This window comes from Sciurus carolinensis, chromosome 2, assembly GCF_902686445.1.
Source record: "Sciurus carolinensis chromosome 2, mSciCar1.2, whole genome shotgun sequence".
In the NCBI taxonomy this organism is placed as follows: domain Eukaryota; kingdom Metazoa; phylum Chordata; class Mammalia; order Rodentia; family Sciuridae; genus Sciurus; species Sciurus carolinensis.
Window position 1 is genome coordinate 31,242,560 of NC_062214.1, and position 15,885 is coordinate 31,258,444.

The window sequence follows — 15,885 nt, forward strand, 5'->3', positions numbered from 1 at the left end:
AAGGTCAGTCAATTTTACATATGTACCCATTATATCATGTTATTTATTATACTACTATATATGCTCATATACATCTACACCCTTGAACAAAGGCAGAATATGCAATATTGCAAAAAACCAGTAAGCACATAATAGCTTAGAGTTACATTTGATCGTACAGTGTTTTAAGGTGATATATATGTATATAAGACATATAGGACATGCATTTGTGTACATATGACACACACAGGACATGTATATGTATGACATATATATGTTTATAAGACATATAGGATGTGCATTTGCATACATATGACACACACAGGACATATATATATGACATATATATGTATAGATGAGGTATATATGACATCTATACATATGTCACCTTTAAACACTTTAAGATAAAATGCAATTATATATACATACATATGTGTGTGTGTGTATATATATATGTTTATATATACATATGCTCATTAAACTTTAAAGTAATCCACTGAAGGAGCCAGGGCAGTTCTTATTATCTCAGTTTTATAGATGAGGAAACTGAGTCTTGGTGACATTAGATGATCCATTCACAGTCATAGTCAGGTGATGGAGTCAGCATGGTAGTCTGTCCCCAGCTGACTGCAAGACGGCTCCACTGTACGAGGTAGTTCACCCCAAAGCTAGGCCTAGCCTACTGTCTAGCACTTTCTGCAATGAGGGAAATATTCAAGTTTGTTCTGTCCAATGCATTCGCCTCCAGCCACTGTGGCCTTCTGAATATGAAATGAGGTTAATGCCTCATTTTAATTTTAATTAATTTAACCCAAATTTAGATTTAAATATTCCTATGTGGCTAGTGGTTCCTGGATAGTATTGTTTTCAAGTTGAGAAATACAAGCTGGGTAATGGGGAGGGGTGGTGGGATGGAGAGTAAAAGTTAGTAGCAAAATGCTACAGGGATGAAGTGTCACCTAATGCCACTGAACAGAAGTGGCCTGAACTCCCATTCTCTGAGACCTTGTGGAGTAGCAAGAATAACCAAGATGTAGTCTCCTTTCTAAAGGGACTGACGGTCCATGGGGGGCGATGGAGCCTCATAATAAAGGAACAAGGTGACAGTGGAGCAAGGTAAGTCAGGGAAGTGACTGACCAACCTGCATTAGTGATACTCAGGAAAAAGCCTGTGGCTGAGCCTTCAGGGACAAACAGGGACTGAAGAGTAGCACAGGAGTGGGGGCAGTGACAGAAACCGTGAAGGTGCCGTAGGGCAAAATGAGGGGCAGGGAGCCACGGTAGGATACAGAGACGTCCACTGGAGCCAGGTCTTCCAGGGAGTTGACTGCTATTAACAAGGTTGACTTTGTTTGGTGGGCAATGGAGAATAAAAGAAATGGTAGTCTGAGAAACTGTGTGGGTGTATTTTATGAGACCATTTCAAACAGAGGTCCAGGACTTGCCCTTAGAAGGCCTAAAGGGACAATGTGAGCCCAGGGGACCACCTTGCCTCTCCCCGACAGGTTCAGGAAAACCAACATGGGGACAAACTACTCTACATCCCAGAAAGCATAACTTTACACACCTGGAGTGGAGCAGAAAAGAATTATATTTACATATGTCACTCTGTTGAGTTATCCAAACACACAGATTTTTGTCACAGTTGAAAACTTAAGCCTTTTTTGCTGAAGTCAAGTACTAAAGCACACTCCCCAGGACTATTAACTTAAAACCTAAACACTCCCTGAGCTCTGGGACAACTCTCTCACTAAGTGAACACCAGTTCAGAGAGAAGCAACATGGAGTCACATACTTACCCTGCATTAAGCTTGGCTTTATCAATCAGAGACCGAGGCTGGTACATCTCAGCCAGTGCCTCTGGTGACTGGGGTGGCTGGCTGAATGCGAGGATGTTGCAATTTTGTTCTGTTAAAGGGCTGTCACTGAACCAAGTGATGGTGGAGGATGCTGGAGTTCCATTGATGGGGTCATACGTAGGAGTCATGGTCTTACTGTACAAGCCAGGACTTACTGCAAAGCAAGGGGTAGATGGACCTGATATGAGAGTCAGCTGGGAATCTTTAGAAAAAGAAGTACTGCCATTCCTTACACTAAAATGAAATTTGACTTTTAATGTATCATTTAGAATGATCGTAGGAGCCATAATGGTGGGGAGACCAGTTATACACAGGCAAAGATCTTGTCTGTATATTCTGTTTCTGGGAACTCAAAGATGTAAAAGTTCCTCCAAATCAACACAGATGAATGTTGGGGACTACTTTTCTAATAATTCAAAGTTCTCTTATTTTGGCAGAAGTCTTGACATGAGTAGAGAACTGGGGACTTCACAGAGTGCAGGTACAAAATAAATTTCAGATACTCTTTTTTTTTGCAGTGCTGGGGATTGAACCCAGGGCCTTGTGCTTGAGAGGCAAGCCCTCTACCAACTTAAGTATATCCCCAGCCCTCAGATACTCCTGAATCACATAGCAGCCCTTGCAATTTTAAGAATACAGCAGGTTAATCATCTGGCTCAAGATTGTATCAAGCACACATAACTGCTTTTTTTCTTGGAATTCATTGGAATATACTGTGCAAGAATGCCCTCAATATTGCACGCATGCTAGAGATTTGATTATTTTGATATAAAAAGAAAGAAGAGAAACCTCTCCAGAATTTTCACCTGAAGAACTTTCCCCCTATATCCAATGAGAACTTGAATTCAGGAAAGAATTGCACAAAAATAGAATCAGGAAGAGAGAAGTATATTTGAGTGACTCAACGTATCTCCTTTTAAAATATCACTCTTTTATCACCTATTTGTGGCCATCTGTACTAAGATTTTCCATTCACAGCAACACAAGATTCACAATTACAACAATGAAAGCATATGTATTAAAAAAGAGTCTGAAATAAAATTTTGTTATTTCCAAAGTTAACTAGGTAGCTCTTCCTCATTTAATTGATCCTAAAATCTTATTTCTCCTTTGAGGGGAAGAAGAGGCCTATTTTCCCTCTTTGGTTTTCATTTATATTCACAAATTGAAACAACACATCTTACCTGGTGAGCCTGTTGGAGAACTCTCCAGGTTGAGAATATCTTCAATTATGGGCTCCTTATTATTTTTATCTTTCTTTTTCTTTTTCTTAAAAAAGTCACCAGAAGGCTTTAACAAGGAAAGCTCTTCTGATCTTCTAATATCTAAAAATAAAATAACAAAAAATAAAAATTTTAAAAAGAAGAAAAATACAAGGGAAAAATAGAATTTTGAGACTTAGAGTCATTTAGTGCATTTGACACAGTGTCTCAGGAGATCCTTGGGAGGTAAACGGAACTAAATTTTATTTCTGAAGAAATAAAAGGGGAATAGAGACTCTCTAAACTGCATGTGTCTGGGGGGAAGAGTGGAGAGAGATTTAGTCTAGTATAATTTCTAGTTTGCTTTTTGTAATTTTGTCATTTTTGTCATTATGAAAATATTTCAAAAGTTTTCAAAGCCAAGGAAATAGCATATGCCCCCTTCATACACTCACTGCCCAGCCTCAACCACTTCTGCATTCTATCATTATTTTCTATTTGACACCAGCTTTTCCTTTCCTCTCTTCTTTCTTTCTCCCTTCCTCCATTTTTTGTTCTTGACAACAACCAATCAAGGACCCGCCTCCATTTTTTAGGGAGGACCACAAACCCCGAAAACCTTCACCTCGCACATTGTCCACCAGGTCTTTTCACCCCCTGGCAGATGTCCTCATGCCCTGCCACCTCTTCTGGGCCCTCGCCATTTCTGTGCTTCGAGAACCTTCAGGTCTGCCTGAGGGCTTGCTCTGGTGGCCAGCCAGGGTCTGCGCTGCCGACATAGACATGCCACTCTCCCCAGGAGCATCCCTCGGTGGTGCACAAGGACAGTGTCCCTGGGGTGGCAAGCCCGGAGGCTGCAACTCCACTGTTGCCCAGAGGTCCCAGCTGCCCAGCGCGTGGCTTGGTTGGTGACACACGCTTATGGATGGCTTGATGTTTCCGATCTCACTTTCCCACCCCTATGTGGTGTTTACTGATATCACCTACTAAGAAACTGTGTATACTTGACTTTTCTCCCCAGGGTCTGAGTCCATAGAACCAAATCTATGATAAACCCCTTTCCCCACCATTCACCCAATATGTGCGCTACTGCTGATCAGAATTGCCAGTAGGCAATTACCACAGTGAGTGGTTATAATGCCAGGAAAAAGCCAAGGGATGTGATGACAGAGGGTCCCAGGGCAGCATTCCTGGGCGTCAGTGCACGGGCTCCTATTAGATCCATGCATCTGATCAGTTCACACCCTGCCTCGTACCAAGGTGCAGTCCAGCAGTGCAGCCTGACTCCCCAGTAGCCCAGGGCTGACCAGCAGGTTGCAAAGCACACCTGTGACCACTCAGAATACATAATTTATGCACAAGCCTAGAGATGAACCTAAAAGCCCAGCTAATCGGGTGTAAGCATTAAACAAAAAATGGAACAATAACAGCACGTCTATCTCCAAGTCCAAGATCTGTATCCCCACCTCCCCCAGATGGAAAAAAAACCTTATACAACTTAACTGGATTTAGCTTCAGTTGATCAGATATAAAGAGCCATTGACTGGAAATGTCAATCTCCTTCCTTCCCTCCTGGTTTTTGCAGTGCTGGGGCACTAGAACACTGAGCTACATCCCCACCCCTCTTTAATTCTAAGACACGGTGTTAAGTTGCAAAGGTTGGCCTTGAACTTGTGATCCTCCCACATCAGCCTCAGAGTCACTGGGATTACAGGTGTTTCCCACCACACCTGGCTCAGGAAATGCTTTCTGCCCTCACGCTGTTTCATGCCATACTGGCCCTCCCTGTGCAGAACTGGTGTTCCCTCTCCTACTGACACTTTCCCCTTTTTTCTCTATGTCCTAGCCCCTTTTAAAACATCCTCTAATATTTTCTTATTACATTTACTGGTTATTGGGCTGGGGATGTAGCTCAGTTGGTAGAGTGCTTGCCTTGCAAGCACAAGGCCCTGAGTTCAATCTCCAGCACGAAAAAAAAAAAAAAATTGCTGGTTATTATCGCCTCTGCCTGTTAGAATGCAAGCACCAAGAGGGCAGGAAACCTAGCAATCTTTATCCCTAATGTCTTCCCTGCACTCCACACACTGCCTGCCACATAGTAAGTGCTCAGTAAATACTTGTTGAATGATGCTGTTCATAGTTTAACGAAGGAGACAGACAACTCAAGGATATATTATGTACTGTGTTAAAGAGCTGAGTATTGGTCTTAGTATCAAAGAAGATGCCTATAAACACTTTAAAAAATGTGAAAGAAGAGCACCTTGTAGAACCAGTTTCCCTTCTTTTATGGAATCTCAAAAAGAAGAAATGGTTTGCATAGTGTTGTCTCTATGAGTATTTTACTTTGGGACACCAATCCATAAGGAATTAGGCTTCCATTCACAGTGTGCTTTTCTGCTTAAAATAAATCTCACTGGTAAATTGTGTAGACATGGAGTTGCTGCTGGAGTTGCAGGTGTTAATGAGGTAAAAAAGTAATGAAGACAGCGGCAGCAGGGCAGAAGCCGTAAAGATACACCAGCTCTTTCAGTGGTGAAGGATTTAACAGCAGCTCTTTTGGGGGGTTTATCTTTAATAACGATTTGAGCATAGCTTGAAGAAATGAACTCGTGGCGCAATCTCAACAGTTTGTCTCTTCTATTTACGAAGATCTTTTTTGTTTGTTTTAGCTCTCTAGATTTAAATGATTTACTTATCTATCTTTTTTCCATATTTTTATTGGAGAATTATAGTTGTACATAATGGTGAGATTCAGTGTTACATATTTGCACATGCACAAACATAACCACATAATTTGACCAAGATCCCTCTCCAGTATTTCGGCTTTCCATTCTCTCCTCCCTGCTCTGGTCCCTTTCCTCTACGCTACTGATCTCCCTTTGAACTTCATGAGATTCTCTCCACCTTTCTTTTCCTTTTTTTTTTTTTTTTTTTTTTTTTAAACAAATATCTTTTGAAACAGTTTTAAGCTGCGTGGAAACGAATCTGATATGTGTCAATGATGTTCCATTTGGTGCAACCGCACTGTGAGGGCTGCAGTACCCGCATCTGGGCTTTGCAGTGTGCTTCCTAAGAAGGGGGTGTTTCCCCATCAGCCATTTGGGACATGCAGAAAGCAGCACACGTTTTCCCGCTTTCCTTTGCCGAAGGCCTAAGGGGCATGGGGGCACCGCAGGTACTTACTCAGGGTTTTGCAGATGTCACTGACAGCCTTAAACACCACGGCCGAGAAGCTGACTCGCAGCCTCACCGTCTTCATGTTAGGCAGGCGAAGGCGCAGCATTTTATGCTGAGGGGTGAAGAGAAGCTTGGCATCTGCCTGGACTCCGTATTTGTCCAGGGTCCAGTGGGTTTTCAGAAGCCAGCAATGTTTCTGTTCCCACCAAAGAGCAAAGTCTGACCAGTCTTGAGCTATGTCTACAAAGATGGAAGACACAATTAGGCAAAATGAGGAGGAGCAGGAGGAGCACTAGGGGGTTCGCATCCCCCAAGGTCCATTTCACTGTGTGCAAAACCTGAAACAAACAACCTGACTTTCAGGGCCCCGTTTCTCTTTACAGCTCAAGACTACAATCCTTGGCTTCTCTCCAAAGTCACCAAGGCCCGGCAGGAGGACAATGTATGAACTCTCCCATCATTTACATTTAAGTATCGTGGAAGAGCACGACATTTTCGTTCATGATGAATGCTGAAGTTATTTTTCCTAAAACCCATCTGTGCCACTGTCCTTTCTGGAAGGTCAAAAGCATTTGGCTTTGTTAAAATGCATCTTATTTCTCTTATAGAAATGGATCCTTATGCTAGGCATGGTGGCACATGCCTGTAATCCCAGTGGCTTGGTAGGCTGAGCAGGAGGAGTGCAAGTTCAAAGTCAGCCTCGGCAACTTAGTGAGGCCCTAAGCAACTTAGTGAGACCCTACTTCAAAATTTAAAAGTACAAAATAAGGGTTGGGGATGGGGCATGTGGCTCAGTGGTTAAGCACCCCTGGGTTCAATCTGCATTACCAAAAAAAAAAAAAAAAAAAAAAAGGGGAGAAAAAGAAAAGAAAAAGAATCCTTACACCCCAGGTCACAAGGGAGTGTCAACAGCCCCCAAAGTCCACACAGAAGTGCAGTGAAACTGGCATTTTCCTCTTTTCAATAACATCCCAATCTTCTAGAAGCACCATATTCCCATTTTCAAAGCATCTACACTAGAATCAGAGTTGCATATTTTCTCAATATTAGCACTGATATTGAATCTTTCCTCACCTTTTTTTAAAATTTTTATTTTTATTTTTACTTTTTTTGCAGTGCTGGGGATTGAACCCAGGGCCTTGAACTTGCAAGGCAAGCACTCTACCAACTGAGCTATACCCCAGCCCCCTTCCTCTCCTTCAACCCTGGCATCAAAGATGAATCCCTTCGTCAATGTTACGGCCAATATTCAATCATTCTTTTGGCTAAATAAAGGGACGCTAGTGTTTCTGTTTGGATACAAAGAATCTCCATAGACTTTTATGCTGAAAGCTTGGACCCCGTTGTAGCAGTGTTTAGAGGTGGGGATTTGGGCAGGTGATTGGCTCATGTGGGCTCTGACCTCATCAATGGATTAATCCATTGAAGGATTCACAGCTGATCCTAGGTTGAGGAAGTAGGTCACTGGGAAAGGAGAAAACTAGTCCTTATTCCCTTCCTTGGGCAAGTGTGTTATTTTGTTCTCTCTCTCTCTCTTTCTCTCTTTTTTTTTTTTTTTTTTTGGGTGCTGGGGATCGAACCCAGAGCCTTGTGCTTGCAAGGCAAGCACTCTACCGACTGAGCTATCTCCCCAGCCCCTCTTTCTCTCTTTCTCCTTCTCTGAGACCTGAGGTGAACAGCTCTGCTCTACCACATGCTCCTCACCATGATGTTCTTTTTTTTTCTTTTTTCTTTTGTGGTACCAGGGACTGAACCCAGGGGCACATTATCACTGAGCTGTATCCCTAGCCCTTTTTAATTTTATTTTGAAGACAAGGTCTCGCCCAGTTACTGAGGCTGGCCTTGAGCTTGCGATCCTCCTGCCTCAGCCTCCCCAGTCACCAGGATTACAGGGGTACACTACCACACCAGCCCCACCATGATGTTCTGCCTCACTGTGAGCTGACAGTGAGGTGGCCAAGCAAGTGTGGACTGAAATCTCTGAAATCATGAACCAAAATAAAATCCTTGCTCCTCTAAGTTGATTTCCTCAAGTATTTTTCATAGCAACAGAAAGCTGACTAATACAATCAGTATTTTTATTTACTTGTTATTTTGCTTGAAATGGTCTCTCTTTAAAATTTTTAAATTTGTTTTAATTAGTTATACATGATAGTAGATGGCACTTTGATACATATGATTATGGAGTATAATTTCTCATTCTTCTGGTTATATACAATGTCTTTTTAAGTTAGAAAAAATTTTCTCTCAATGCTGTTGGTAGACATATAAATTTGTAGCATCATTCTGGAAAATCCTGTGACTTGGCAATTTCTCTCTGTGCTTCATATCTGCAATGGTTTGGATGTGGTTTGATCTCCCAGGGCTTCGCGTGTTGAGGTTTGATCCCTCTTCTTAGGAATACAGGTGGAAACTTACTCTGACCATGGTGTTTGGAGGTGGAGTCTTTGGAAAGTAATTAGGATTAGCTAAGGTCATTGGAGTGGAACCTCTATGATCAAATTCTGGTGGCTTTATAAGAAGAGGGAGAAAAACAAGGCAGATCTACATGTACAATCCTTGTCTCTTGCCATGTGATGCCCCATGTTGACTTGGCCAAAAAGAAGGCCACCATCAGATGTGGCCCTTAGACCTTTAACCAGAACTATGAGTCAAACTATAATCTTGTTTCTTTATAAAGTTAGTAGCCTGTGGTATTGTGTTGTAGTAATGAAAATGGACAAATGCAATACCCATCAGAAATGTTCACCAGGTGCACCCCTGTAATACTAGCTATTCAGAGGCTGAGGCAATTATTATATATTCTATGATCTTTAAGGATCAAGAATGGAAACAACTCAAATGTCCAAAAGGTAAACATAAAATGTGGCAGATTAATACAATGGGATATTATATAGCAAGAAAATAAAATAAATGAATTGAAGCAACATGAATGAATATCTCAGACACATTGGGTGAAAGAAAATGTGTAAGAGTATATCCTGTAAAATTACATTCATATGAAGTTCAAAAACAAGCAAAATTGTTTCTGTGATGTTAGAGGCCAGGATAGTGGCTACCCTTAGTAGAGTAATAACCAGGAGAAATCAGGTATGGGGTGCGGGTGAGGGAACAAATGAAGAAACAGGTAATGGTCTCTGTAATCTGGATGATTAGTTATATGACTGAAAATTCACTGAACCATACCCTGATGATAAATGTACTTTTCCAGTTGTGTATTACATTTCAGTCAAGACTTACTTAAAAAGGCTTTATCTCATTAGCATAAATGGAAAGCCATTATCAAAGGCTTTAAATCAACAAAGAAAATAGAATGTCATTACATTTTAGGTCCAATAATGTTGACATGTTGACCCCTGATGTGAAGACTCTGACCCAGGAGATTCCTCTTTCTTTGTTTGAACAAGTACAGTAGCACATGACAGATAAGTGTTTTTATAGTTTGGGTCTGGAATGTCCCCCAGAGGCTCATGTGCTGAAGTCCTATCCCCAGCTGGTGACATTAATGGGAGGTGGAAACTTTAGGAGGTGGTCTAGATATAGGAAGCAGGTCACTGGAGGCATGCCTTCGAAGGGTTTATTTTTCCTCCTCTCTCTCTCTATTGCTTTGCTTCTTAGCCACCGTGAGGTAACCTCTACTACAAGCTCCTGCCATAATATTTGGCCTCAACCCAGACCCAAAGTAATGGAGCCAACTAACTGTAGACCGAAACATCCAAAATCACAAGCCAAAATAAACCTTGCCTCCTTTAAGTTGATTTTCTCAGGCATTTTGTCACAGTGACGGAAAGCTGATTAACAGTGCTAAAAGACACATCTGTACCAAGGGCACCTGATCATGAAGCAATCAAGTATTAACAGTGGCTTAATGCCATGTCACCTAAAATCATCTTAGATGTCACTAGTGGCAGGGGTCTCATAGATGTAGAAGTACAGCATTATACCTACTGGGGAGCATGAGTTTGTCACCAAAGAGTCAAGTTTTTACAAAGGTAGTAGAGTCAGTTCGAGGCTCCTGCAGGACTTACTATTCCTCTTCATCCTGGGAGAGACTGGGGAACCAGGAAGAGGGCTGTACTCTATGAGCCACTGTAAGATGAACGACCAGAAGAAATTACACGATCAGACGACCTAGACCAACCACACTGCAGTGATGTAACAGAGTGTTCCTACCACATAGAAACCATCCAGAAAAAAGAACTTACTGATCTGTTCCACCAACTTGAGCATCACACCCCCGACGTGCAGGTCTCCAGACACTCTCAGCGTGATGTTCCTCTGCTCCTCTTTATTCGGATGGTCAACTTGGACCGCGAGTTCCCAGGAAGCAGATGCAAAGTCATTGGATGAGATCATTGTGGCACAGGTAGGTGTCTGCCAAATAAAAATGAAGACATGGATCAGAATGGGTGAGAAGGGAACCTAATGGCCAGCAGTAGATCCCACAGAGCAAGACACTTTTGTTTCTGGGTTTCATTTTTGCCTGGTCTTCAAAAAACTCCACAGAGTTCCTGGTGCCCAGACATTAAATCCAGCATCTTAATGATAAAGACAAAATGTCTCATAAAAATGAACCTAAGCCATCTAAATTTATGTATTTTCTTTTTCTCTTTACATCCACTCCTCCAGGGCCACTTAGCTATGTTTTGTCCTTTGCCCACCCAGTACATCAATCTTTACTTTCCTTCCCTATTGAGTGTTCTGGGTTCTTCTGAATGATTCCAATTAAAGAATTCTCCATGATACATTTTTTAGAAATCAACTTTATCGAGGTTCAATTTACCTAAAATAAAACATACAGATTTTAAATGTACATACAATCTGATGTATTTTGTTGCATGCAAATTATACTTCAACAAGGTTGACTTTAAAAAAAGATGCCATTAAAATTTCTATCTTTAATAAATATGTATTACTACATTCCTCCCGTAAATATTTGTATCTTCTGGCATGAAAGCTCAAAAAATAAACACACAACAAAATGATTTCAATGTCAGTCATTATTCTACTTTTTTTTGACAAGTTTTTAGTGTGAAATATTGGATTTAGAAAAAAAGTACAAAATGTCAACAGTCAGATGTGTACAAGTACAGTATTTCAATAGTCTATACATGTGAACAGTTTAACAGGTTCACTGCTGAATGCTTATTTAGACCAATACCATCTAAAAAGGACTGCAATATTCACAGGCTATTAATACACAAATTACTTGAGTCAAAATGACCCTCACTGGTAAATGCTAATTAATCGTGGAAAACAGGCTAGAAGCACAATACAGCACACCATAGTATCTCCTTACAGGTCCACATTTAAGGAATATCAGCTCATTATGTCAATACACTACAGATAGGACTGGGACTCAATTACTAGTTTATACAATTGCAAAAAGTTTAAATTAGAAAATAAGGTCATGAAATAGAGAGGGTATTTAATTAGGATTAAAAACTGTGAAGCCCCTAAATGGTTTTAGCCTTGAAATTTACAAAGCTTAATCATTTAAACTGATTTTCTATTTTAACTTCAGCTAATGGGAGATGGGCGATTTTCTTGTGTAGCCTTTCCAAGAAGGTATAAGAACCATCACACAGTTTATTGTAGAATCATAATGATCACTGTGGATTGATAAACGGCTATGAAACCAGAATATAAAACATTACAATTTTTAAAGAAAGGTAGTGACCACCTTATGAGTTCAGCAAATATTGCAGACATTAAAATTCATGTTAAGGCAGTATCTACCATGGTTGAGAATACTAAATTTAAGAAGATTACTGCATGAAGGTCTCATTTTAAAAAACCAGCTTAATTTTTCCAAATATGGCAGATTCAATCATTTACTATTTCTTGAAAATTTCCCTAAATTATGTGTTTCCAAATTGGACAAAGATTCGTTATCAATGAGCAATTACAGAATAATCCACCGAAACAAGAATGATGTTAAAAAGAATTGCTATAATAACATTAAGAAAGTCAATTTGATATGAAATTCATAATCAACATTTAAAAACCAAACCTTCAAAACAGATCAATTTAAAATTTATTAGAAGTTTATCTTTGTCCATAAATTCCTAAGAGAACTAACTCTTTCACTCTGTACAGTGTATCTAACAATGCCTGAGGTTTTAGTATTGAACTAAAAATCTGAACTGATATTAAGTAGATCAATTCCTACTATAGACTGAAAACAACTAGATCAGAATATTAGTCAATAACTTCATATAAGCTACTCCACATTATCTTAACCTTTTGTAGGCAATTTTGAAGACTTTGAGACAATTTACTTATAAATAGTGCCTGAACATTAGACTCAATTTATTCAAAGGTAAGCACAGATTAGATTATAAAGTTATTTAATTTCCCAGATTTGCATTAAGTTTACAAAATAAGTATTGAGCACATAAATATTAACTTAGATAACCACAAGTTATGGGGAAAGCAGATATATGGACCACTGCAGAAACATAAACTTTAAAGAAATTTTATATATATATATATATATATATATATTTACACACATATATATATAAAAGCAAAACAAGTAATTCACAAAATATGAACATGAAGCCACATAACATAAAAAATAAAAACACTATCAGAAATTATTTAAAATTAAATCTTTAGGGAAATACTTCAACATAATTAAATGAATTCAGTGACCAACACCTTCCCTTATTACATAGAAAAACCAACCATAAATCACCTAAAGTTTATGTATTATCAGTTAGTTCTTTAATGCAACCTCAAACGTTATTAACAACTTTTCTTTCTTTTTGAAATAGGCTTCTATACATATGTATTTATATACAAACATTTATTGAACATGATTTTAAAACAAATTGTATGTACAAAATATCAGCATTCCTATAAATCAAAACATTAGGTGGCAAAAAGGCACTTGTAAGTAAAAATCTACAGTAGTTTTTACAAAACAAAAACACGTTTTACCTTGGATACTGTACAATAAACATTAATCCTATACCAATAATGAAAATGCTAGGTACTAACTGATGTTAATGATGTAACTTCTTTTTTTGGGGGGTACTGGGAATCGAACCCAGGGCCTTGTGCTTGCGCGGCAAGCAAGCTACCAGCTGAGCTATCTCCCCAGCCCATGATGTAACTTTTAAAAACATACTTACATATACTCTGAAGTTCATTTAATAAAAGCACCATGATTCTCACCTAAATTTGTGTTGATGCAAAGTAAAAATAGAATTCCAAAAAAAAAGCGTTCACCATTATCCTTGTTTAAAAGTTGTTGTATTTCTAAACAGAAACTAATTTTTTTCTGAAATTAGCATAGTGTTAAACAAAAACCCCCAAAACCCTGCTCTTTGACTTCCTAAAACCTTACCTACCTCTATTATTGCATGTTTCATTTTAGAAAGAGCACTATTCATGCACTCCTTTACAACTGTTTAATACTATTGCTGGCAAAAATTTCCTGGATATCAAATAATTAGAAAGTTAATTCAAACCAGTTGAAGTTTTATTTGAATGTTTTACAACTTAAAAAATGCTGTATATCAATTACAAAAGTGAATAGGAAACACGCCAATTCATTTGGTGTTGAAAAATATTTTTCCACAACACAGAATTTAAGGGCTTCACAGAATTTCCCCCCCAAATTTACACTGTAAGCAGAAACACTAAATAAATAACTTTTTCAAGGAGATGTTAGTATGCTTTCACTTTTGTCAAACTTTTTACCCGTGGACAATGCTGCAACCTGTTTGAGCAGTTCTCTGTTTTTGGCCTGAAGTTGTTCCACAGTTTCTTTGTGAGCTTTTTCCATACTGTTCATTTTGTTCTCAAATTTGACTCTTGGTACTGAAAGTCTGCCTTTAGTTCAGTTAACTTTTTATCTTTTTCTAAAATTGTCTGGTCTCTTTGCTGTAAGAGATGCTTAAGTGACATCATCTCTTCTTTCAGCTGACTTCTAAGGACAAAATTGTCTGTTCCCCCACTATCTGCTGACTGATTTATAGAGCTACTATCTCCATTAGATGGCTTAGATTCCAATTTGGGCTTTTTCTTTGGAGTTTCATTCTGAATTGCTGCAGAGGATTTATGGCTCTGTTTCCACAGTCCCTGCTCTTGTTCTGGACTTAGGTAGCTGATTTTGTGATGGCTACTGCGGTGAGGATGGTGATGATGATGATGGTGGTGATGGTGTTTAGAATGATACTGGTCTTTCTCCGTTAAGAGATGAGGATGAAGAATTTGAATGTGAAGATTCCAGGCTCTTCCTTTGTTCTTTTGTCTTCTGTAAAACTCTCTTGTATGATGAAATACACAGCCGGCAAAGTAACTTTCCATCAACCTTTCTTCTTCCTTCCTCCTTCTGATCAAAAGCACATTGTTGTTTGCACTGTTCACAGGTCTGAGGTGGTCCATACTTTTTTTCAGAATTTGTGCAACGCTGACACTTGGTACCAATAAATGCTGCAATTATGTTACTCTACTGACAAGGTTTGGGAGTCCCAAATTGCTTCACAGTTTGAGCACATTTCTTACATATTGTATTCGTTTTGCTCTCTTGTTGAAATTCTGACCTGCAGTAAGTACATTTTACAATGGGATGTGCAATCTGACATTCCTTGCAGAGCTGCTGGCCCTGGGAGAGCTCCTCCAAGGGATAACGCTGAGTACACTTGGTGCAAGCGTACAGGGCCGAGGCCGCCATCCTGCTCCTCAATCTCCTCCTCCACAGCCGCCGGCTTCGAGGCGGGGCCCCACGGAGGCGCCGCAGCTGCCGGGGCCGCGGACTCCCCCCCCCCCCCCCCTTTCCTTCTGCCAACCAGGGCCTCGCTGCAAGAGCCCCAGGCCCGCAGACGCCGCTATTATTCTACTTTAAACACATATAACGATAGAGACCATTAATAATTACTGCATGTATTTACTTAAGTTATTGTTTTAGATCATAAAGAAGTTGATATATAAATGCACTTTTGGCAAAATGTTGTAAAACAGGGTGAGAGACATAAAAAGCCCACTCTTCAAAGTGCAGATGGGCGTGGAAACTTCAAACCTATGAACTCGAAGGAACTAAGCAGTGTCAACACTGAACACTCGAATCCCAAACTGGCAAAACTTAAAACTTGAGATGTCGGTGTCTTTTAAATAGTAAGAAATGATACTACAGATCCTGGTTGTTTTAAAGATCTAAAATTAAAATCATTTAAGTGATTATGAGGAATCTATGTTTTCGTAAGGCCTACGTTGAGAAAAATCAATGAACTCACATTTCCATGGTTGGGCTTCTTCTCTAACTGTAGGCACACAGTTTCCCTGGGGATCTTATTAAAATGCAGATTCCATTCTGCAGGTCTGGAGTGGGTCCCTGAGTCCCTGCATTTCTAACAAGCTCCAAGTGATGCTTGTCCTTGGGTCACATTTTGAGTTACAACAGCCAAACGAAAAATTAGCGCCAGGACTCAATTCTACCCTTCGACCTACCAAATCAATATTAGACTGGGATTATGATGACATCAGAGGAACATTGTTTTTTAATTTTCTTCCTCTTTTTTTTTTTAGTTATAGATGGACACAGTATCTTTATTTTGTTTATTTATTTTCATGTGGTGCTGAGCATTGAACCCAGTACCTCACATGAGCTAGGTAAGTGCTCTACCACTAAGCTACAACCCTAGCCCCAGGAATAAAAT

The 15,885-nt window shown here is 39.6% G+C and overlaps 1 protein-coding gene and 1 pseudogene across 1 annotated transcript in view; both read right to left on the reverse strand.

Moving 5' to 3' along the window:
• The window catches only part of Fermt1 (FERM domain containing kindlin 1), a 42,147-nt gene that overhangs the window by 24,173 nt on the left and 2,089 nt on the right, over nt 1-15,885 (reverse strand). Inside the window, exons 2-5 of the mRNA XM_047541030.1 lie at nt 10,423-10,591; nt 6,224-6,457; nt 3,023-3,163; nt 1,779-1,992 (exon numbers count right to left, since the gene is read on the reverse strand). Coding sequence (XP_047396986.1) covers nt 1,779-1,992; nt 3,023-3,163; nt 6,224-6,457; nt 10,423-10,573 — 740 coding nt within the window. The 5' untranslated portion in view covers nt 10,574-10,591. The remainder of the gene's footprint in view (nt 1-1,778; nt 1,993-3,022; nt 3,164-6,223; nt 6,458-10,422; nt 10,592-15,885) is intronic.
• On the reverse strand, nt 13,675-14,903 carry LOC124977472 (protein FAM76B-like; annotated as a pseudogene).